A 25,051-nucleotide genomic window follows, 5' to 3' on the forward strand; every position below is an offset into this window, starting at 1 on the left:
GGTTTGGGGGACCGGGGAGGGTGTCTGTCTGCTGTTATGTCAATAAGTAACGACAGACAGCAGTTAATTCACTTGCCTATGATAGTTTGCACTTGTCACTTCTTTTTAAACATATTTGTTGCATGTCCACAAGGTACACTCATTGAAATGCTTTTTCTTTTCTAACAGTTGAAAAATTGAACAAAACTTGCACTTAGTACTTGTAGTCTATCTAGCCCTACATTTTATGTATTTATTTATTTATAAGCAGAGTTCCTCGAGGTACAGCTCCTATACACTGGTTCACTCTCCAAATGTACAGCACAGTCAGGCCTTAAGGCCAAAACTGGTAGCCAGGAACTCAATCCCAGTTTCCAACATGGTAAGCAGGGATCCAAGCTTATGATCCATCACTTGCTGGCTTCTACTATCTGCACTAGCAGGAAGCTAGAATTACAAGTGAAGCCAGGACTCAAACCTAGGCATTTTGATACAATATCCAGGTATCTCATGTGATATCTCAACAACTGAAACAAATGCCCACCTCCCATCCCTCTTTGTGTGTTTGTTTCCACTATATTTCAATTTTCACATTATTTGATTATTTATGCTATTTGAAAAATAGAGAAAGACATAGAGAGACATAGAGATCTCCTATCAGCTGATTCATTCCCCAAATGCCCACAATAACTATAGCTAGACAAGGCCAAGGCTAGGAGCTGGGAAATCAATCGAGGTCTCCCACATGGGTGGCATGAACCAACCACTGAAGCCTTCATCTACTGTGCATTAAAGCTGGACTCAGGAGTACTGCTGGGACTTGAACCCAGGCACTCCAAAAAGGAATACAGCTGTCCCAAGTAACATCTTAATAGTTACGCCAAACACACACCTTTATTTTCAATTTTGATTGACACATAAATATTTGCAATTATTGTACAGAAGTGATGTTTCAATTCATGTAAACAATGTGTGACCATATTAATTAACATATTCATTACCTCAAACATTTATAATTTCTTTTTTGTGAGAACAGTCAAAATCCCTCCTCTAGCTATTTTGAAATAATGCATTCTTAATAATAAGTTCTGCTATTATATATTGCGCTGTAGGGTGAATATACTTAGACCTACTTGAACAATTCTTAGCTTACCCATTGCAATTGCTCTGTCAGGGAAACCGCTATCCATGCTGTGAATAAAGATTGATGCTTTCAGACATGCCACCTCCTAAGGAGATAATGATATTAATTTATCCTTTGAAATATGCCTTGACTAAGGAATATTCAAGAAGGCATATTTTACTCAGAGAAATGTATTTTATTAGTGTTTTAGATCTCCATGCATGGTGAGCAATATCTTATTTAATGCATCAATTCACTTCATTCCATACATCTTTCTTTCTGACATGCCAGAAAGGGGATTGGAATTAGTATCCAATGACTATGCACTTGATATGTGCCAGTCCCACCAGGGTGTCAAGACCACAGCTCATTGGTAGCAGCACTGCCTGAATGAATCTCCTGTGCTTCTGGCTCTCACAGTTCTACTTTACAGTCCAACTTCCTATACCTTCACAATGGTTGTTGTACATGGATTCCCTCAACAGGAGGCACTACTGTTCCTCCCACCTCAGCATGGTACCACTACTGGACACATCTTCTTGTATCTGTGCCTCAAATCCAATAAACTCTCAAGTAGAATCCATTTTCTTCTCTGGTTCACAGCGGACATACAGGGCTCAGTCTTCTCATTTATATCCAGAGGAAAAACAAAATGAGAAGAATTCCAGCGGCAGTTCTGACCAGGAATTACTTTTCATGGAAGAAGTAGGGGAGGTGAAACCTAGACAAAGATCTGTTCCTGTCTATAAATCTGATTTTACTTAGCAACTCCATGAGGAGTGATAGTATCTTCCAGTAAGTATTAAAACTGATGTAGGAATTTGGAATAATCTGAGTGTCATATAGCCAAGAACACCAAGAGCCCTAAAATGTTTCTATTCTCAATTCCATATTCCTAAATACATCACCTCAGAAAGTTACCAGTCAAATAAAACTGAAATTATAAGCCTTTTTCTTATATTTATCAAATGAAAGTGATTAAAATCTAATAACCAACAATATTGGATGCAGATACAGAGCAGACATAAAGTCACATTCAAAATAATATGTAGAGGTAGGCATATGGCACAGTGGTTAAGATGCCATCTGGGACACTTAGATTCTGTACCAGTTCACAGATTCAAGTCCCAGTACATTCTGGATTCCAGCTTTCTAGGACATTCTGGGAGCCTGCAGGTGGTAACTCAAGTAGCTGGGTTCTTGCCACCCACATGGGAGACCCAAACTGAGTTCCCATCTTCTTCCTTCATCCTGACCTAGACTTGGCTGCTGGGGATATCTGAGACAGTGAACAAGAAATTTTTCTTTCTTTCTTTCTTGCCCCTCTGTCTCTCTCCCTCTCTGTTCCCACTCCCTCTATTTCCCTGTCTCTCTCCTGCTCTCTTCCTCCTTTCAAATAGATGCATTTTAAAAATTTAGAAGAAGGAAAAAATTTTAATAATAGATGGCAATGTTTATCATTATATCACTGAGAAAGTCAAGATTCAAGTTTATATTAACAGAATGAACCCAATTTATAAAATTATAAATACATAGTGATGAATAGAAATACACAAAAAATTTAACCATTGTTATCTGTGATTGTTATTACTATGGAAAATGTTGTTAGTTTGTTCATTTATTTATTTCCTGAAATAAAACTCTGTTCCTCTTATTACTGAAGAAGTGATCATTTCTAACATGAGTATGATATTCATGTGGATTTATTTGGCAAATAAACCTCTCATTATCACAGCTCTGATCCACTGCTCATATTTCCATAGATTAGGATTCAGTATAGCTACAGCAATTTTATACAACAAAAAAAAGTTGGAGGTTGCAATAAGAGATTTAAAAACATATTACAGGGCAGTTATAATTAAAACAGGCTGGTACTAGTACAAAAACAGATGGACAAACCATTGGAACACAATAGAAACTCCAGAAATCAATCCATGTATTTACGACCAACTTATTTTTGGCAAAGGAGCTAAAATCAATCCCTGGAACAAAGAAAGTCTGTTCAACAAATTGTGCTGGGAAAACTGGATCTCCACATGTAGAAGTGTAAAGCAAGACCCCTATCTTATCCCTTACACAAAAATCAACTCAAAAAGGACAAAGACCTGACTCTGTGACCTAGAACCATAAAACTATTAGAGAACATTAGGGAAACCCTGCAAGAAATTGGCATCGTCAAAGAGTTCATGGAAAAGACCTCAAAAGCACAAGCTATCAATGCCAAAATTGACAAATGGGATTACATCAAATTGAGAAGCTTCTGCACTGCAAAGGAAACACTCAGCAAAATGAAGAGGCAATCGAAAGAATGGGAGAAAATATTTGCAAACTATGCAACTGATAAAGAATTAATACCCAGAATCTTGTAAGAGCTCAAGAAACTCAACAACAGCAAAACAATTTAGTTAATAATTGGAAAAGTGCTTGAAAAGACATTTTTCAAAAGAGGAAATTCAAATGGACAACAGACAAATGAAAAAAGATTCAGGATAACCAGCCATCAGGGAAATGCAAAGCAAAACCACAATGAGGTCTCACCTCACCCCAATTAGAATGGCTTTCATACAGAAATCAACAAACAACAAATGCTGGCAAGGATGTAGGGGAAAAGGTACCCTAATCCACTGTTGGTGGGAATGTAAACTGGTACAGCCACTGTGGAAGAAAGTACGAAGTACCTCAGAAATCTGAAAATAAATCTATCATATGACACAGACATCCCACTCTTAGGAATTTACCCAACGGGAATGAAATCAGTAAACAAAAGCATTATCCTCACCTCCATGTTAATTGCAACTCAATTCATAATAACTAAGACATAGAATCAACCTAAATGCCCATCAATTGAAGCCTGGATAAAGAAATTATGGGATATGTACACTATTGAATACTACAGAGCAGTAAAAAAAATGAAATCCAGTCATTTGCAACAAAATGGATGAATATGGAAAACATCTTACTTAGTGAAATATGCTAGTCCCAAAGGAAAAAATACCATATGTTCTCCCTGATCTATGAGAACTAATAGAGCACCTAAAATGAAATCTGTAGAAGTGAAATTGCACTTCAAGAAGGGGTGACTTGAATATCCCTTACCATGACTGTTGAGGAATAATTTTGTTTCCTTTGTTTTTTTTTTTTCATTTTTTTCTTCATGCTATTTGTTGAACTCATTATTTAACATAGAGTTAACCATTTGTGTATAAAATCAATTGAGGATGGATCTCAGTAAGAAATAAGAAATAAGAGTGGGAATAAGAGAGGGAGGAGGAAGATGTAACTGTAAAGCTGCATAGTTCTGCGTACATTCCAATGGACTTACTTCTAAGGGTACATTTTAAAAACTTGCCATGGGACTCCAAATCCCATTAAGCTTCGTGGTAAAAATGCCATCTTAATAGTTAAAGTGATCATATTAAGTGTTAAAGTGAACTTATAGATAGGATTAAGTGTTAAAGTGTTCATATAAATAGGATCAAGTGCCTGATATTAATAATAGATAGGATTAAAACAGAGAGAATGTTCCAACATGGGAAGCAGCCCACACAGCAGACTCATAGAATGATAATTGCTTTAAGTAACACTCTGACCTCAGAATCAGCCCTTAAAGTCTTCCTGGTCTGGCTGAAAAGCCCATGAGAGCATTTCAGAAATGGAAAGCCAAGACACTGTGGCAAAAAATGCTCTACATGAAGGATCTCTGTGAGTGAGACCCCAGTGGAATGAAGTAGCCATCAAAGAAGGATGTACTTTTCTCTAAAGGGAGAAGAGAACTGCCACTTTGCTGATGGCTTTGTCCATATACTGATGGAGTTTGTGGACTCAAAAGGGTTCCAAAGCCTAGGCAGCTCATGTCAAGAGCCTCAGGGGATCACTGATGTTATACATAACATAAGAGTGTTAATTGTTAAATTAACAACAGGAGTCACTGTGCACTCACTCCCCCTGCAGAACTTCTGTCCTCAATGAGTTCTTTTGAGAGTTAACTATAAAACCAGTTCTCAATCAGTTTTGTGTGTGTGTATGTGTGTGTGTGCCAATTGTTGAAATCTTTACTGAGTATAGAGTTGTTCTTAGGAGTATAAAGTTAATTGAAAAAGAATCTTAACAGAGATTGGGACCAGCAAGGGGAGAGAGAGGAAGAGGAGGGGTGAGAGTGTGGATGGGAGGGCTGATATGATGGGAATAATAATTATATTCCTAGAGTTGTGCTTATGAAATTTGTATTCCTTAAAAATAAATTAAAAATAAAAAAGAAATTAATGCACAAGGAAATTAAATAATTATCTAAGATATCAAAACTGGTAAGAGGCATAGCCAAGGATGCAACCTAAGCAATATGCTGCCAGAGTCCATTCACTCACTCCCTCTCCCTAGGTACTATCGCTCTTCACAGAACAGCAATGAGGTAGTATTGCTTGAGGCATCTATGAAGGGTAAAGCAGCAGAGCTGGTAAGATAGTACACAAAGTCAGAAATTATACAACATCAAAGCAAAATGATGGAGGGATTTATAGGCCATAGTAAAAACTTTCATTTTATGCTAAGAAAGATGAAAATCTACCTAAGGGATTTGAGGAGAGGATTTGAACATTATAATACTTGCATTTTAAATGAATCACTGTGCCTAAAATATACTATTTAAGAGGGAAAGGGGAATTAGAGTCCTTTTAGGTATGTATACATATTATAGAAACTAAAAGCAAATAATTATGTTTTGGATACATTCATATATTAAAGGTAAAGCAAGTAGAATTTTATGGAACTGAATTGGAGTAAGTTTAAAAGAGAGAAACCAAAGTCAACTCTAAAATTATTTGGGTCCAAGGAAGTAAAATCATGAGATATGTGGTATTCTGTTAGAAAATAAAGTGTATTGGAGAAAATTAAGTAGTATGTTTTGGATATGTTGCATTTGAAATATGTATTTGGATTTTTGGATCAGGAGTTCAGAAGAACGATTTGTGGATATAGACACAAAATTATAAACCATGACCATATAAATGGTATTTAAACTCTCCTCTACTATTGTATAGTATTTGAGATTTCTACTAAACAATTATATTTGAGTTGCTCTTGCCACAAAAAGGGAGGAGAATATATGTGAGATGAAAGATATCTTAATTTGCTTTGCTATAACTAGCAATTTTACATCCATATGTATTCTAAAATATTATGCTGTGTTTTAATTGTACACAAAAAAAATTATTTAAAAAAATGAAAATTTTGCTTCTCCTCATTCTCATCCATTCACTCTCCCGGGCTGGATTTTCATTATCATACCAACACCCAGATGTTTACATACCTCGGACTCTGTGCTTCACCTTTACTTCTTTCTGGTATCACTCATACCTTTAAGGAATCTCATTTGGTACCAAGGTTGCTAATATTTTTTAAATGGTTAAAAGTGCCTAGCATGAGTTAATTAGTCAAAAATGATTAGCAGTGGTATTAACTATTACCATTGTCTTTGAGTAACTCAGTCCAACAATTTTCAGAAATTACTGTACAAATTTTATTCCACCTGAAGTCTGTTTTTAAAACTCTTCATGAGGCCCGCACCGCGGCTCAATAGGCTAATCCTCCACCTGTGGTGCCAGCACACCGGGTTCTAGTCCCAGTTGGGGCACCGGATTCTGTCCTGGTTGCTCCTCTTCCAGTCCAGCTCTCTGCTATAGCCCAGGAGTGCAGTGGAGGATGGCCCAAGTGCTTGGGCTCTGCACCCACATGGGAGACCAGGAGAAGTACCTGGTTCCTGGCTTCGAATCAGCGCAGTGCGCCGGCCGTGGCGGCCATTGGAGGGTGAACCAACGGTAAAGGAAGACCTTTCTCTCTGTCTCTCTCACTCACTATCCACTCTGCCTGTCAAAAAAACAAAAGCAAAAACAAAAACAAAACAAACAAACAAAAAAAAACCTCTTCATGCACACAACCAACTTAAAGGGCACCTGCAAGCCAGGATAAAGATAAAGCTCACCTGGTCCATTTCCCCTCTTAGACACACCTGGGCATGGGCATGTGTAGGGAACCTGCTCCTTCTATCATGAAACTGTCCATGAAATGCAGAAGCTTCCTGACCTGCCTGGCTTTATAACATGCTCAATTATAAAACATGACTTCAAAACTTTGTGGAAAATTGAATTAAAAGGTAAGTTTATTTGGGGACAGAAAATTTTTGAAACCTATGCATAGTTCTTGAAGCTTCCTCATATAATCTGAAATTGTAATGACTAATTTTAGTGGACTGAAGAAGATACAGTTTAATCAAGGAATCTAACTAAAAGGCAAGTAGGTCTGAATATAACCTTCACATGCACTTAACTACTTCTCAATTATACTTGTGCATGCACGCAGATCCAGTATGGATTCTTTGTATCAATCATCACAAATATAAATGACTGTATTCACTCACATGGACTTCATATATAAACTTGAAAGTCTCATTTTGCTTCATTAAAGATCTTTTCATGACTCTGCTTTAAAACACTTTCCATAACACTTTTCATTCCCTTTTCCCAGCTGACTGTCATCTCTCCAAATACTGTCTAATTGCTGTCTCAAAGAAAACTTCCCAGAACATTTTTGTTGAAACTAGCCCCCTCTCCCTGGCATAGCTGCCAGGTCACTCTCACCTTCCCAATACGTACCAGGTTCCGCTCTTTCTATAGAGTTCGTCCATCTAACACACTATTAAATGTTCTTTTTTTGGTACTGCCTACAACCTGTCTTCCCTCTTCCAAGAATATGATTTCTATGAGGGCAAAATTTCTATTTTGTGTAGTGATGTTTTCCAAGCTCTGAGAAGCAGAACTCCTTACAGCAAGACTTCAATAAATATTTGTTACATATTGGAGAGGGCTTTGTTATTGATAATGGACATGAAACAAGGAGGCTGAACATGGCTAAAACTGATGCTGGCAATAGAAGACATGATTTTAAGTTCATTAGGGATGGTGGGAGGTAAAAAGGAAGAAGTAGAGAGGATCACGAATTAGACTGAAAATTTACCAAAGCAACAAAAATCCATAAAGACTAAGGAAGTATCACTAGAAAGAAACTTAATCAAGAAACAGAAATAAGTAGCATAAGAAAAAATGAAACAAAGGTCAGAAAGAATGACTATGGGAAAAGGCATTGCAAATTTTCTGCTTCTCAGGAAAAGGCACAATTCCCAGAATTTTAGAGCCAGGAGACCTATGTGTGGAATTCGGCTCCTCATATGCTATGTGACACCTTCAATATTTGTCGGAGGCCAACAGTCACCACAGGACAAAACCACGACCAGATCCCACATCTCCAGGGGCGTCACACAAATTCCATTTACTCCAGCTATAATGGATGTCTGCCTTCAGTTCTCACTGGAAAGTTTTTGTGGAACGGAATATCAGTTTAGTCCCTGTTGGGTATAGGAAAGAAAGAGGATACCTGCCAGGAATCCCCAGATAACCATTATCTTTAATGACCCCACAGAGGAGTTTCCCTTTACTCTCGCCTTAGGTGATTGATTCTGGGCATTTTTTTTTCAAATTCTCTTTTTGGGTTCCATTTAGGAGAAACCACTGGGGAAATTCCTCTTTAGGGACCCATTAATTATAAAGACCTTCCATAAAGGACATTAAAGGATTTTATAAATCAGACTAGACTGGACTCTGAGTCAATGTGTCCCAGTCTGTTTTGTATTATTGAATGAATCAAATCTTCCCCTTCAGGACTTTAATTTTAATTTGTCTATGGTATTGCTATTCTAAAGGATGTTCTTCTTACTCTCTGCACTCTGTCAGAAATTTTTAAGAAGTGTCTCTTCTCCTGAGTGTCAGGACTCTTGGCTAACATCATCTGGATATCATGAGGGTATCGTATACTGACTACTTGTCCTCCCTGGAAAATGCTGCAGAACATGAAGCATATGGCCCCACACCCCAGTTGACCTTGTGAAAGGAAGTTAGATGAATAGAGTCTCTCTGGAGGAGCTCCAACCATCACCAATGCCAGGAAGAGCTCACCAAAAATATTAATCTGCTCTTTAATTAATTTCCTCAGGGGGCTGATGGAATGAAGCAAATATTAAAGTAGCAAGGGAGCGTATTAAGAGACTTTGGTTGGTTTGCTATTGATTTTGTTTCTAAAATAATTTTGGCACTAATTTCTATAATGCTTTACAGTTAGGAATGATAATGGTTGTGTTTTCAATACTGAATGTTGGACTACTAAGTTGAGTAGTTACTGCTGTTCACTTCTATACACACACAAAAAAGGTGCATCACACACCTAACGTAAAAAAAAAAAAAAGGATAAATTTCTGGCTTTTCTGCCATTTTCCCAGTGTTATTTCCACTAGGCCATCCTGAACTGAAATCTGGAGGCAGAATAGGATGTAGCCAAGAAGCATGGAGATGAGAATCCAAGATGGAGGGAGTGGGTGTCACAAAGTCCCCAGAGCAAGACAGAACATGGCCTCAGTAGAAGTAGGGCAGAGAATGCAATAAGGAGAATGTCAAAAGAATATCTACTACAGGTCAGGCAGAGCATTTAATTCATCCTAATGTTAATTGTCACTGTAACTATTTCAGATAACTGTATTATATTCATTGTAAAAAAAAAAGATTAAAGAAAAATCTGAAATTCATAGAGATGTGTAACTTTGACCATGGTCCTAAAACCAATAATTCACACTTGTTGAGAGATGAGACATCTCCTAAAGGTGAAGTTAACTTGGGCATGACCCAGTGGGCACTGCATTAAGATAAATAATTTGGGGTGGAAAATGTTTTGAAGACTTCTTGGATGTTACCTCCCTTACCTGTGTGCATAACAATGGGTTAAGTTTGGGGAATCATTTCAGGTGCACTGTCAGGATCATACTGCTATGACCTTTCTATCTGATTGTTTGCACTCTATTAACTAAGTTACATGAATTTCAGTGTAGATTTAAAGAGAGAGAGATGGAAGGTGTGTATGTAGATTCCCTGATTCCCTGCTCTACTAATTCAATCCAGTGCAGATTCTGGCCTCAGGTATGGGAAAAAGCGGCCATAGGCCTGTGGACAAGACCCAGTCTCTGCAGACCTCAGTTTTTGCACTTAGGAAGGAGAGGAAATGTCTCTATGTCTCCTGAGTTTCCATAAAATTCTCTGGTGTAGAGATTTAATCTTATATATGCATCTTGAAAATGAATATTTGCATGACCAATTGCTGTGCTTTTCTCTGGTTCTATGGTTCCCTGGCATTTTCAAAGGTATTTTGGCTTTATATGTACAGTATTGTCAGCATCCATAAGTATTGCATTCTATCATCAACCATTGATTTAGTTCATTAGCCTACGGATTTGCCTAGACTTTTAGGTGAAAAGAAATGAGGTTTTGAATGCCTCCCATCACTCATGATGCAGATTCAGAATAGCAAAATTTACTTGCTAGAACTCTTTTATATATAACATGAAGATTTTTGTTAAGAACTTTTAAATGTAGCCAAGTTTGAGCCTGAAGTTTATCGGAGAAAAATTTCAATTATTTATAGGAAGCTAACTTCAGAAGTGATTAGCCGATTTTGTCAAGTCATTTTAAAAGAAAATCCTTTCTGATTTGAGACATTAATGTACCTGGAGTGTGTACTCTGGGCCTGGGTTGTTCTAAGGATTTTCAAGGATAACTTATTCAGGTATAACAACAATCAGATAAATAGATACTTGTGCTTTTAATTCTATTTTACAGATAATGAAACTGATAAATATAGGAAATAAAGACAATATAATGAATTGATTAAGAAAAAACTCTGGAGCCAGCCTGTCCATGTTTAAATCTCCAACCTAACACTCACTAGTTGTGTGATCTTAAGAAATTTCTTCAGCTCTCTGTCCCTGAATTTCCTTGTCTATATAACAAGCATAACACCTTATTCATAGAGAGCTATTATGAAATGAGTTAATAAATGTAAAGTGCATAGAATAATGTACAACAAATAATTAGCTCTTTTAGTCATTCTGTTCTACTGTGCTGGCTCTGTCACACTCTACTAATAACATTTTGATTTATTATATAACATACATTTATAACTCATATAATTATTTGCAATGTATTTTAATGTCTTCAAACACAAGTTCACTGCATTATGGTGTTCTTCTTTAAACATGCTTTTGTCTTTTAACTAGTTTGTTCTTCTAGAGACCTGATAGGATTATATGTAATTTATCTGTTGTTTCAGAATCAATTAACACTAAATATTGTGTGTGTATGGTTTTTTTTTTTTTTTTTGACAGGCAGAGTAGATAGAGAGAGAGACACTGATAGGATTATATGTAATTTATCTGTTGTTTCAGAATCAAGTAACACTAAATATTGTGTGTGTGTTTGTTTTTTTTGTTTTTTGTTTTTTTGTGTTTTTTTGGTTTTTTTTGTTTTGTTTTGTTTTTTTTTTTTGACAGGCAGAGTAAATAGTGAAAGAGAGAGACAGAGAGAAAGGTCTTCCTTTACCGTTGGTTCACCCTCCAATGGCCGCTGCGGCCAGCGCATCTCGTTGATCTGAAGCCAGGAGCCAGGTGCTTCTCCTGGTCTTCCATGCGGGTGCAGGGCCCAAGCACTTGGCCCATCCTCCACTGCCTTCCCGGGCCATAGCAGAGAGCTGGCCTGGAAGAGGGGCAACCGGGATAGAATCCGGCGCCCCAACCAGGACTAGAACCTGGGGTGCAGGCGCCGCAAGGTGGAGGATTAGCCTGTTAAGCCACGGCGCCAGCCTAAATATTGTGTTTTTCCAGTGAAGCATTTATATGCAGATTTTAGTAGTTTTGTCACATAGCCCTACTTGTAATTTACTCATAGGTATGTTATTTATTATTTGTTCATTCATTCATTTTACTCTAACTGGCACCACTGATAACAAAGAAGAAAAAAGAAAACTCTATGGTTTAAGCCATAATCTACATATTTTCCTACTCATTTTTCTTACTAAAAATTTTAGGTGACACAATATCTTACATATTTATGGGGTACCTTATGACATTTAATACACATATCCAGTCATAATGATCATATCATATCACCTCAAATATTTGTCACTTCTTTGCATTGGATTTATACAAAATTTTATCAGCTATTTTGAAATAGATAATCAATTGTTATCAAGCACAGTTCCCCTAGTTGACAGATGAACATTTACTCAACCACATTTTGATATAGTGCAAAGGGCTTAACTTTGAGTTTGTTTCCTGTGGTCAAAGTTCTTGCATGCATTCTGTATTAATTCCACTTTTACCACTTTTAACATATAGTGAAATATTAGATGCATATTAAACATGAGTGTTAAATTACTCAAAAGCTTATCAGTTTCCTTTCTCACGTTTTATAGCAATCTGGCTCAAACTTTCTTCCACCACATTTCAGCAAATTTGTAGTTATCACGTATCGTATTTCTCAAGCATTTAATATTACTTTTCATTTAATATCTTTATAATCACAATATTGCTTTATTAGGTTGTATAGTATTTGATAAAATTACATTATTACAAAAGTGAATATGCATGCTATAAGCTGCAGAGTAAGCAGCAAGTCTCTTGCCTTCAATGTGACATCAGCATCATGTAGTATATTGGAAGGAAGGAATGAGAAACACGGGATTAATCTGACACATCAGGTACATGAAGATAGTTCGGACACCTACTATATGTCATTTGGAGCTGTCCTCATGAATATATTATTGGTCTTAATTTTTTTAATCAATTATGTTGTGTTTTCAGTTAGTCAAATCTGCAGTTTTTTGTGTCTCATTGGATTGGTTAGATGATAAACTATGCTAAACAAAAGTAATACCAGCTCTTTTATGCTGGAATTTACCCTGGGTTGGATTATTTTTCTTCTGTGAATATGAGACTCTTTCTCTAGCTAAATATAAGCTACATTTAAACTTTTTATCACAAGTGAAAATGAAATACTTTTCTCTGTTTTAAACCATTTCATCATGTATGCTTGTGTTTTCAGTCTTCTGCTCTCTATACCTTATTTATGAGTGAACTTTGAAAAATTCACGGAGAATAGAATTAAAAGGTAAGTTTTTTGGTGCAAAAAATTTTGAATTCCAGCTTATTTTCACAACACGCATTTTCTGATTTTTGGAATGGATATGTTGGTTTTAATCCTATTGGTAATTAATTTTCCGAGATACATGTTTAGATACTATTTCTCTAATTAGAATGCTTCCTTACATAGAATGTTAGCATACTTTCATTTCTGCCATTGTTCCATATGATTTTCCCAATTAAATAAGTTTTAAATATGCCTACTTTTTTTTTTTTAAAGGAAAGGGTTTATTGGGGAACACCCAACAGACCGTAGTGAAGGGGCGGTGAAGGAAAAAGAGAGAGTATAAGAGAGAAACAGAGAGGAGAGGAGCTAGCAAGGAGTGAAGAGAGAGAAGAGGCGAGCAGAGAGCTGGAGAGGAGAGCTAAGAGAGCACGTGTTCAGGAACAGGCCCTTTTAAAACTTCGCCTGAGGGCGGGCAGGGAAGGAGCAGCGAATCCCATTAGGATGGGGGTGGAGCTTGGCTCAGGTAGCTGGGCAATGCAGCCACCTGGCTAAAACTGCGCCAGTTTCCTAACATTCCCCTCTTTTGTTTTTTATAGAGCAGGGTTTGTATGGGGTTACATTAGTCCCAAAAGTCCAGGAGGGGTAGAGGGACGATGATCTGTCTTTAGAACTACTTCCTGCTGACATGGGGCGATGACTTCACTGGTGTGGGGTGATGTCTCAGGCTGCTGTCTCCTGGTTGGGGAGCCGAGTAAATCCTTGTAGCAGCATTTGGTAGACTGCCTGGTTGTTGAAGGCCTTCGTTTGTTTCATTATAACCTGCTGTAAACACTTAAACAGACACTGTAGTATAAAAGACAGGGTGAGAATAGTAACCAATGATCCTAAGAGTAGCATAACCAGGTAATGAGAGGATTTCATAGAGGAGAGGAAATTGGGGGGGGGGGGTCTCTGGACCCTTATGGGGACAGTTTGATGGATGTGGCTTAAAGCTGATTCCAGCCACAACTGCGAGAAAAGCCACTGAACTTTTGCAGGTAGCGGGGTTTTGTCTGTAGAGAAATTCTGAACAATCATACAACATTAAGTGTGGGAGAAGACCATCAGTACACACAGGTTGGGAGTAGAGCCATTGATGGTAGAGTAGAGGTTATGATTACAAAGGAATGAGGCCCAAGTGGGCTAGATACAGAGGACAGATTTGTTATTAGAGAACCTAAGAAAGATGCTATCTAAGCTACAACTAAGTTTTCTGATTGAGAGGCAAATAGAACCTGACAGAGGGGCTCGATAATAATCAGGTGGGCTTTAAAGCCTTGTAAATTATGAGAGGAAATATATGAAGAGTGTCAGTGGACTTCAAGTATTCTCCTTTGAGCCTTTTGAAATCTATTCATATTCTCAAAAATAGATTTATTTGCCTAGTTTTATATGGAGTCAAAACCACTGAATGCAAAGAAAACTCATAGATCTATAAAAACGATACCATTTTAAAAATAGAAAGAACTGAGTTTTGCTACACGAAATGGCAAGAATAACCATTACAGACATCTTGCTGAAGAGTTACAATATTTGTCATTACTCCTCTATGTTGAAACATGTTAAATTAAGCTTCTGTGACAAATGTCAAAAGAATGGTTACTTTAGTGAGAAGTGAAGATTTAAAGGAAGTATGAAGGATACCTATAGGTTGCTAGGATATTTCTGTCTCAAATTTTGATAATGGTTATACTGGCATAATTACTGTGCAGAAAAAAAGAAATGAAGATGTTCACCTAGCACTCATGAACTCCTCTGTATTTGCTTTATAGTTCAATAAGAATCTTTACCAAAATAGTGAACAACGTATACATTTTTCTAATTATAAAAATATCTAGAATTATTTATTTCCTTTGTTTAATTGAATAAAAGCAAAATATTATCTCTTACCAGTGGGTTTAAAATATCAGAGTTAAAAAAATACAGGTATTTCACCAGTTACAACTACATGGCTTGTCAGCAGTAACTTCTTTTTTTTAAAGATTTATTTATTTATTTATTTGAAAGACAGAGTTACACAGGGGGAGGCAGAGAGAAAGAGAGGTCTTCCATCCAATGGTTCACTCCCCAGATGGCCCCAATGGCCGGAGCTGTGCTGATCCGAAGCCAGGAGCCAGGAGCTTCTTCTGGGTCTCCCATGTGGGTGCAGGGGCCCAAGGACTTGGGCCATCTTCTGCTGCTTTCCCCAGGCCACAGCAGAGAGCTGGACAGGAAGTGGAGCAGCCAGGTCTTGAACTGGCGCCAATATGGGATGCCGGCACTTCAGCCCAGGACGTTAACCCACTGCGCCACAGCGCCGGTCCCACCAGTAGCTTCAATAGCTAGGTATACACTCCATACAAAAAGATTTCCAAGAAAAAACTACACCAGCCTTTCTACTGAAAATTCATACATGCACTGGGTTTGGAAACTAGATACCAAGAGGTGGCTTTCAATCAAAAATGGAATTTAAAACAACAGCTTTTACTCAAGCCAAAAAACAACTCAGCCACTGAGCACTCCCCACATCTCTTGCAGAGAACATGTTGGCTTGGAAACCTGTCCTCAACCACTCTGGCCCTACTGAGTTTGTTTTCCGCCTGTTCACGGCTGTCCCAGAATTCCAGGTCCTTCTCTTCCTTCTCTTCCTCCTCCTCTACCTGATGATCCTCTGTGGCAACACAGCCATCATCTCTGTGGTGTGCACACACAGCTCCCTCCACACCCCCATGTACTTCTTCCTGTGCAATCTGTCTCTCCTGGAAATCTGCTACACCACTGTTGTGGTGCCCCTGATGCTGTCCAACATTTTGGGAGCCCAGAAGCCCATTCCGTTGGCTGGCTGTGGGGCCCAAATGTTCTTCTTTGCCACCCTTGGCAGCATTGACTGTTTCCTCCTGGCAGTCATGGCCTATGACCGCTACGTGGCCATCTGCCACCCACTGCACTACACCTTCATCATGACCCAGAGGCTGTGCATTCAGATGGTGGTGGGCTCTGTAGGCCTGTCCATCATCCTCTCCCTACTGCTCTCTGCCTCAGTCTTCACCCTGCCCTTCTGTGGGCACCGCCAGGAAATCAACCACTTCCTCTGTGATGTGGCTCCAGTCTTGCGCCTGGCGTGCGCGGACACCCACATGCACCAGGGTGTCCTCTACCTGGTGAGTTTCCTCGTGCTGACGGTGCCCTTCCTGCTCATCTGCGTCTCCTACATGTTCATCACCTGCGCCATCCTCCGCATCCGCTCTGCCCAGGGCCGCAGCAGGGCTTTCTCCACCTGCTCCTCGCACCTCACGGTGGTCCTGCTTCAGTACGGCTGCTGCAGCCTGGTCTATCTGCGTCCCCGGTCCAGCACCTCGGAGGACGAGGACCGCAAAATCGCCCTCGTCTACACCTTTATCACCCCCTTACTCAACCCTCTGATCTACACCCTCAGGAACAAGGATGTCAAAGGTGCTCTGAAGAAAGCCGTCGTCAGTAAAGCGGCCTCTGGCACCGACTGAGGACTTTAGAGACATAGTGGGTGTGTGTCAATTGTTTCAAAGTGCTCTAAAGACAGTGTGTTTACCTGCCTTTGACTTTCAAGATCCAGCTTATTTCGCTTAACATGAGGTCCTATAGTTGCATCCATTTTGCTGCAATTGGTGGCATTTCATTGTTTTTTTATAGATGAATAATATTCCATGTGTGTGTGTGTTTGTGTGTGTATCACATTTTCTTTATCCGTTTATCTGATGATGGACATCTTGGTTGATTCCAATTTTAGCTATCATGAACAGTGCTGCTATAAACATAGCAGTGAAGGTATCTCTTACATACACTGAGTTTTTCTTTTGGCTCTAAACCCAATAGTGGGATCGCTGGATCATATGACAAGTCTATTTCCAGTTTTTTCTTGTCAACTTTTATTTAATAAATATAAATTTCCAAAGTACAACTTTTGAATTACAACAGCTTTTCCCCTCATAACCTCCCTCCCACCCACAACCATCCCATCTCCCACTCCCTCACCCATCCCATTCTTCATCATGATTCATTTTCAATTATCTTTATATACAGAAGATCAACTTTGTATATACTAAGTAAGTTTTTCAACAGAGTGCACCCACAAAGACACACAAAGTAGAGAATATTGTTTGAATAGTAGTTTTACCATTAATTATCATAGTACAACACATTATGGCAGAGGGCCTACATGGGGAGTAGGTGCACAGTGACTCCCGTTGTTGATTTAACATTTGACACCCTTATTTAAGATTTCAGAAATCACCCAAGGCTCTTGTCATGAGCTGCCAAGGCTATGGAAGCCTATTGAGTTCACCAACTCTGATCTTATTTAGACAAGTCCATAGTCAAAGTGGAAGTTCTCTCCTCCCTTCAGAGAAAGGTATATCCTTCTTTGATAGCCCATTCTTTCTGCTGGGGTCTCACTCACAGAGGTCTTTAATTTAGGTCTTTTTTTTTGCCACAATGTCTTGGCTTTCCATGCCTGCAAAATCTCATGGGCTTTTTAGCCAGATCTGGATGCTTTAATGGCTGATTCTGAGGCCAGAGTGCTGTTTAGAGCTTTTGCCATTCTATCAGTCTGCTGTGTATCCTGCTTCCCATGTAAGATCATTCTCTCCTTTTTAATTCTATCAATTATTTGCAGACACTGGTCCCATCCATACAATCCTCTTGACACTCAATCCCATCTCCCCAATCAACCATGAACCCTAAACTGATCACTCCAACAAGTAAGATGGCATTGGCACATGCCACCTTGATGGGATTGAATTGGAATCCCCTGACACATCTCTAGCTCTACCATTAGGGGTAAGTCCAATTGAGCATGTCCCAAACTATACATCTCCTCCCTCTCTTATTCCCACTCCCACATTCAACAAGGGTCACTTTTCAGTCAAATTTAAATGACTAAGAATAATTGTGTGTTAATCAAAGAGTTCAACCAATGGCATAAAGTAGAACCAAAAAAATACCAAAAGGAATAAAATAGTAAGTTGTTCTTCGACAGTCAGGACAAAGGCTGATCAAGTCATTGTTTCTCATAGTGTCTATTTCACTTCAACATGTTTCCTTTTATGTGATCAGTTAGTTGTCACCAATCAGGGAGAACATATGATATTTGCCCCTTCGAAACTGGCTTATTTCACTCAGCATGATGTTTTCCAGATTCCTCCATTTTGTTACAAATGACCAGATTTCATTTTTTTTTTACTGCTACATATTATTCTATAGAGTACATGTCCCATAATTTCTTTATCCAGTCTTCTGTTGATGGGCATTTAGGTTGATTCTAGGTCTTAGCTATTGTGAATGAGTTGCAATAAACATTGAGGTGCAGACAGCTCTTTTATTTGTCAATTTAATTTCCTTTGGGTAAATTCCAAGGAGTGGGATGGCTGGGTTGTATGGTAGGTCTATATTTAGGTTTCTGAGGATCTCCAGAATGACTTCCATAGTTGCTTTACCAGTTTGCATTCCCACCAACAGTGGGTTAGTGTCCCTTCTTCCCCACATCCTCGCCAGCATTCAAGGTTAGTTGATTTCTGAATGTGAGCCATTTTAACTGGGGTGAGGTGAAACCTCATTGTGGTTTTGATTTGCATTGCCCTGATGGCTAGTGATCCTGATCATTTTTTCATGTGTCTATTGGCCTTTTGGATTTCCTCTTTTGAAAAATGTCTATTGAGGTCCTTGGCCCATCTCTTAAGTGGGTTGTTTGTTTTGTTGTTGTAGAGTACCTTGATCTCTTTGTAGATTCTGGTTATTAATCTTTTTATGTTGTATAGTTTGCAAATATTTTTTCCCATTTTGTCGGTTGCCTATTCACTTTCCTCACTGTTTCTTTTGCAGTACAGAAACTTCTCAATTTGATGTAATCCCAGTTGTTAATTTTGGCTTTGACTTCCTGTGCCTCTGGGGTCTTTTCCAAGAAGTCTTTGCCTGTGCCTTTATCTTGTAGGGTTTCTCCTATGTCCTCTGTAATACTTGATTTTTTGGTGGATTTGTGAATGGTATTTCCTTCTTGATTTCTCTGTAAGTTCATAAATAGCATACAAAAAGTGCAGTTTTTGTATATTTATTTTATAACCTACAACTTTGGTTTATCAATTCTAACAACTATTGGTGGAGTGTTTACATTTTTCCATGTACAACATTGTGACATCTGCAAACATGGATAATTTCACTGTTTCTTTTCTAATTTTGATGCCTTTTTTTTTTTTTTGGTTTTCCCCTCTAATTGCTCTTACTAGAACTTCCAGTACTGTATTGAATAAGAGTGGTGAAAGTGGATATCCTCATCTTGTTCCAGATCTGAAGGGAAATGCTTTCAATTTTTCCACATTCAGTTTGATATTGGTTGCTGGTTTGTGATATACAGCCTTTATAATTTTGAGGAATGTCCTTCCTATATCTAATTTGTGCAGGGTTTTTATCATGAAAAGGTGTTGAATCTTATCAGATGCTTTCTCTGTATCTATTGAGATGTGAATATGGTTTTTTCCCTTCATTTCCTTATATGTAAGAGCTTAAATTTAAGAAAAAAAAACAAAAAAGAATAAAAAGAAAGAAATATCTGTGTGTATCAGTATTGCTGCAAATACAGTTTTGTAATTTTTTTCTTATAACTTTATCAAACCAATGATTAACAGTGTTATACTACTACAGTTTTTTAAACTTTATTTAATGAATATAAATTTCCAAGGTACAGCTTTTGGATTACAGTGGATTTCCCCCCCCATAACTTCCCTCCCACCTGCAACCCTCCCATCACCTGCTCCCTCTCCCATTCCATTCACATCAACATTCATTTTCAATTATCTTTGCATACAGAAGATCAATTTAGTATATATTCAGTAAAGATTTCAACAGATTGTACCCGCACAGAAACACAAAGTGTAAAGTACTGTTTGAGTACTAGTTATACTATTAAATCACATTGTACAACACATTAAGGACAGAGATCCTACATGGGGAGTAAGTGCACAGTGACTCCTATTGTTACCTTAACAATTGACACTCTTGTTTATGGTGTCAGTAATCACCTGAGGCTCTTGTCATGAGTTGCCAAGGCTATGGAAGCCTTTTGAGTTCCCCAACTCCAATCTTATTTAGACAAGGTCATATGATCTATGATTACCTTAAAACTTACTGTATATGAATGAAATGATCATTTTTCTATTTATTATTATAGCCATTGTCTATATTCTCCCTAAACTTGAGATTTTTGCTTTATAATTGTTAAACTTCTTATTTAGTGAAGTATTAAGCCTTTTTACCATAATGTAATTTTAAAGTATGCTATCTCAAAAACTTAAAAAAATAAAAGGAAAAGGAATGAGTGTGGGAGAAAGGGAGGTGAGGGAGGAAGAGAATATCATTATGTTCTTAGAATTGTGTCTACAAATCACATTGTATCTGTTAAAACTAAAAATTTTAAATGAATAAATATAAATAAATTATCATTCCAAGTTTGAGACAATTTTGAGAATAAAAGATGGTGTTATTAATAATTAGTAATAGATCGGCACTGTTTCAGGAAAAAAGTATTCTTACCCTGGCCTTCCTTTAGCAGCCAACATAGAGCAAACTTCCTCGGCCAGGGCCTCCATCTAGGGCCATTTATCTTAGAGGTGATAAGTGGGTGTGACAGCTACCCTGACCAACAGGTAAGCACAGGACTTAAAACTCAGGGTGATCGTGATAAACCTCTTAAATTGTCCCTTTTAGAAGTACATAGGGGCCGGCGCCGTGGCTCACTAGGCTAATTCTCCGTCTTGCGGCGCCGGCACACCGGGTTCTAGTCCCGGTCGGGGCACCGATCCTGTCCCGGTTGCCCCTCTTCCAGGCCAGCTCTCTGCTGTGGCCAGGGAGTGCAGTGGAAGATGGCCCAAGTCCTTGGGCCCTGTACCCCATGGGAGACCAGGAGAAGCACCTGGCTCCTGCCATCGGATCAGCGCGGTGCGCCAGCCGCTGCGCGCTACCGTGGCGGCCATTGGAGGGTGAACCAACGGCAAAAGGAAGACCTTTCTCTCTGTCTCTCTCTCACTGTCCACTCTGCCTGTCAAAAAAGAAAAAAAAAAAAAAAAGAAGTACATAGGATCTGAACTATTCTTTCAGGGATTCTCTCTCATCTGTGTGATGGTTGTAATGGTAGCTTTCTCACAGACAACTTTCCAGATAATATATACAAAGTATTTGACTTGGGATAGCTGAGTGAATTTCAGTTTTGTTTTCTTTATCTTTCCGTGATGAAACGTTTGGAGTATATCAATCCATTTCTCATTTCTATCCTTTCATGGGAAGATGATCTGTCATCTGCTAGTTAACATTGCTTATTAAACCAGATACCAAGTTTTATCTCCCCAGTGCCTTCGAATGAACTCAGTGAAGCAGCTGAAATCCAATACATCAGGTGAAGTTTAATGTCTGAGACAGAAAGAGAGATTTCACTTATGGTTCAAATACACAGGACCATGAGAAGTATTCAGAAGGTGATGCTTCTAAATGACCAAATGAAAAACAGTAATCCTGAGCTGGATCATAATTAAATGGTGGTGGGTGGGGAAGACCTAATGGTATTGTAATGAAAGAATTCAGTTCTGGGCCACTGGTTTTCATTCCACTCTGAAAGTTAAGGGGAGAACATGACCAGAGATGGCTTTGATGCCATGGAAAAAGCATGTTCTCAGGAGCCTGGGTTCTAATCTTTGCTCTCCCCTTCAACAGCTGTGTCCTTAAATCAATTACTCACTCTCTCTCAAATCCAGTGTTCCCACCTGTTGAATGGGCCACAACAACATGTACTGAACAGATATGCCGTGAGAATGACATGAAACAATAAATAAAATTGAATCATGCATTTCACACTTCTTTTTTGTCACAATTGCTTATGTCCACAACCTGCACTCAATTTCTTGAAACTTTTTAAATAACATTAGAAAATTTGTACAATACTTCCAATGTATGACTTCTTGTCTACTTAGCCCTAATTTAAAATGTGTGTGAGAGGGAGGAAGAGGAAGCGTTGGAGTGTGGGTGGGAGGGAAGGTAGGGAGGCAACTGTCACTATGTTCCTAAATCTGTGCATATGAAATACGTGAAACTCATATAACTTGAATAAAATTTTTTAAAACATATTTATTTATTACTTATTTATTTGAAAAGTAGAGAGACAGCCAAACAGACAGCTTGCATCCAATGGTCAATTCCCCAAAATGTCCACCCCAGACAGAACTGGGCCATGCCAAAGCCATAAGCCAGAAACTCAATCTTAGTTTCCCAGTTGGGTGGCAGGGATCCACCAGGTGAACCATCCCCTGATGCCTCCTAGGATCTGTACTAGCAGGAAGCTAGAACAGAAAGTGAATCCAGGACTCAAACCCTGGTACTTTAATGTGGTATCCAAGTATTCCAAGTGATATCATAACCACTGAGCCAAACAGTAATCTCCCTGCCTATCCGTGCATGTGAGTTTATTTTTATTTATTTTTTTAAAATATTTATTTATTTTATTTGAAAATAAAGAGACAGAGAAACAGAGAGATCTCCCATCTGCTGACTCACTCCCCAAATGCCCACAGCATCCAGGGCTAGGCCAAACCAAAACCAGGAGCCAGGAAGTCGATCTGGATCTCCCGAACGAGTGACAGGAACAAGCTACTTGAGCCATCATCTCCTAACTCTCAGGATATACATTAGCAGGAAGCTAAAATCAGGAGTGGAGCTGGAGCTTGAACCTAATCACTCCAAAATGGGCTGTAGTTTTCCCAAGTGGGATCTTAGCAGCTGCAGTAAACACACATCCATATTGTTATTTTTCATTGATACAAAAATATACATATTTGTTGGGTAGAAGTGATGTTTCAATTAATGTAAACATTGCATGATTATCATATTAATTTATATATCCATCACCTCAAACATTTATCATTTTTCTCTGTATGAAAACCATCAAATCCTCTCCTCCAGCTATTTGGCACTTACAATGCATTAATAAGTTCTGTTGCTATATATTATGTCTTAGGGTAAATGCACTTAGCCTTACTTGAACAATTCGCAGCTCACAATTGCTCTTTCAGGACCACTACCCCAATCCATGCTGTGAAAAGATTGATATCATTAGACCTGCTGCCTCCTAAACAATTAATGACGTTTATCTTGTAAAATATGCCTCAACTGAGGAATATTCATAAAAACAAATTTTGTATGAAGAAATGTATTTTGTTAGTGTTTTAAAATATCCATGCAAAGTAATCCATAGCTCATTGATTCTGTTCATCTTATCATCACCTTTCATTCAGCCAGGCTGGGAAAGGGACAGAATTAGTATTAACTGACTAAGCACATGTCCAGCTCCATCCTTGCCAGGGTATCCAGACTCAGCTGGTGCATGCCAGTACTATCTATGTGAGCATTCTCTACTAGTGGCTCTCACACTAGTCTTTGCTGTCCCACCTTACTTGCCACCTTCCTAAACCTTTATAATGACCATTGTTCATGGATTCACTCAACAAGTAGAGCTACGGTTGGTTCCTCCCACCTCAGCATGGTCCCAGTGTTGAAAACATCTTCCTGTACATGTGCCTCAAATCCAATAAATCCTCAAGTAGAATCCACTTCATTCTCTGGTTCACAACAGACATCATAGTGCTCAGTCTTCTCTTTATATCCTGAGGAACAACAACGTAAGGATGGTCCCAGAAAGAGTTCTTACCAGGAATCACCGCTCTCATGGAAGTAGGGGAGGTGAAATCTACCAGGCAAGGATCTTGTCCAGTCTGTAAATCTGATTTTAGCAACTATGGGGAGAGTGAGAATATCTACCCATGAGTATTACAATGACTTAAGGAATTTGGACAATCTTCCTGAATCCCATTTAGCCAAGTATACCAAAGGCCTTCAAGTGTTTCTATTCACAAATGTTTCTTCAAATGTTGCTAAAGGCATGACTTCAGAAAATGATCAGAGTCAAAAGGATATGATTATCTCAATAGATGAAGAGAAATCATTTGAAAATACAACATCTTTTCATGAAAAAAAAAAAACTTAAACAAATTGGGTATAGAAGGAAAATTCCTCAACACACAATCAAGGCAATTTAGGACAAACACACGGCCAGCATCATATAGAAGGAAAAAAGTTGGAAGCATTTCCACTAATATATAGAGCTTGACAAGTATGTCCACTTTTATCATTACTATTCAATGTAGTCCTAAAAGTTTTACCCAGAGCCATTAGGCAAGAAAAAGGAATCAAAAAGGATATAAATTGGAAAGAAGGAAGTCAAATTGTCTGTGTTTGCAGATGACATGGTTCTGTACTTGGTTAACAAAGTACTCCACAAAGAGATTGTTGGGATTCAGAGCTTGGTAGGATGGTAGAATATAATATCAACACACAAAAAGTAATAGCCATTGTATACACAGACAATGCCATGGCTGAGAAAGAACTTGTAAGATCAGTCCCATTCACAATAGTTACTAAAAAGTTTAAATGCCTTGGAATAAATTTAACAAAAGAGGTGAAAAATCTTTACAATGAAAATTACAAAACATTAAAGAAAGAAGACATCAAAAAATGGAAAAAAATCTTCCATGTTCATGGATTGGAAGAATTAATATTATCAAAATGTTGGTACTACCAAAATCAATTTACAGATTCAATAAATCCCAATCAAAATACCAACAGCATTCTTCTCAGATGTAGAAAAAAATGATGCTAAAAATTCCTATGGAAATACAAGAGAACCCATATAGCTAATGCAATCTTAAACAACAATAAAAAAGTTTGAGACATCACAATACCAGAATTCAAGACATATAACAGTGCAGTAATAATCAAACAGCCTGGTACTGGCACAAAAATAGACTTGTAGGCCAATGGAACAGAATTAAAAACTCCAGAAATTAAT

At 38.3% G+C, this 25,051-nt stretch overlaps 1 protein-coding gene across 1 annotated transcript; it reads left to right on the forward strand.

The window, feature by feature from the left end:
* The first annotated feature begins 15,677 nt into the window (after positions 1–15,677).
* Positions 15,678–16,637, forward strand: LOC133764212 (olfactory receptor 10Q1-like). The gene has a single exon (XM_062197886.1). It carries the CDS (start codon positions 15,678–15,680, stop codon positions 16,635–16,637), a length of 960 nt encoding a protein of 319 aa, XP_062053870.1.
* The last annotated feature ends 8,414 nt before the right edge of the window (positions 16,638–25,051 follow it).

Source organism: Lepus europaeus, chromosome 7, assembly GCF_033115175.1.
Source record: "Lepus europaeus isolate LE1 chromosome 7, mLepTim1.pri, whole genome shotgun sequence".
Classification (NCBI taxonomy): domain Eukaryota; kingdom Metazoa; phylum Chordata; class Mammalia; order Lagomorpha; family Leporidae; genus Lepus; species Lepus europaeus.

Bases quoted from the DNA above. Each gene is read 5' to 3' on its own strand.
- LOC133764212 (XM_062197886.1), top strand. From the start codon at position 15,678: ATGTTGGCTTGGAAACCTGTCCTCAACCACTCTGGCCCTACTGAGTTT.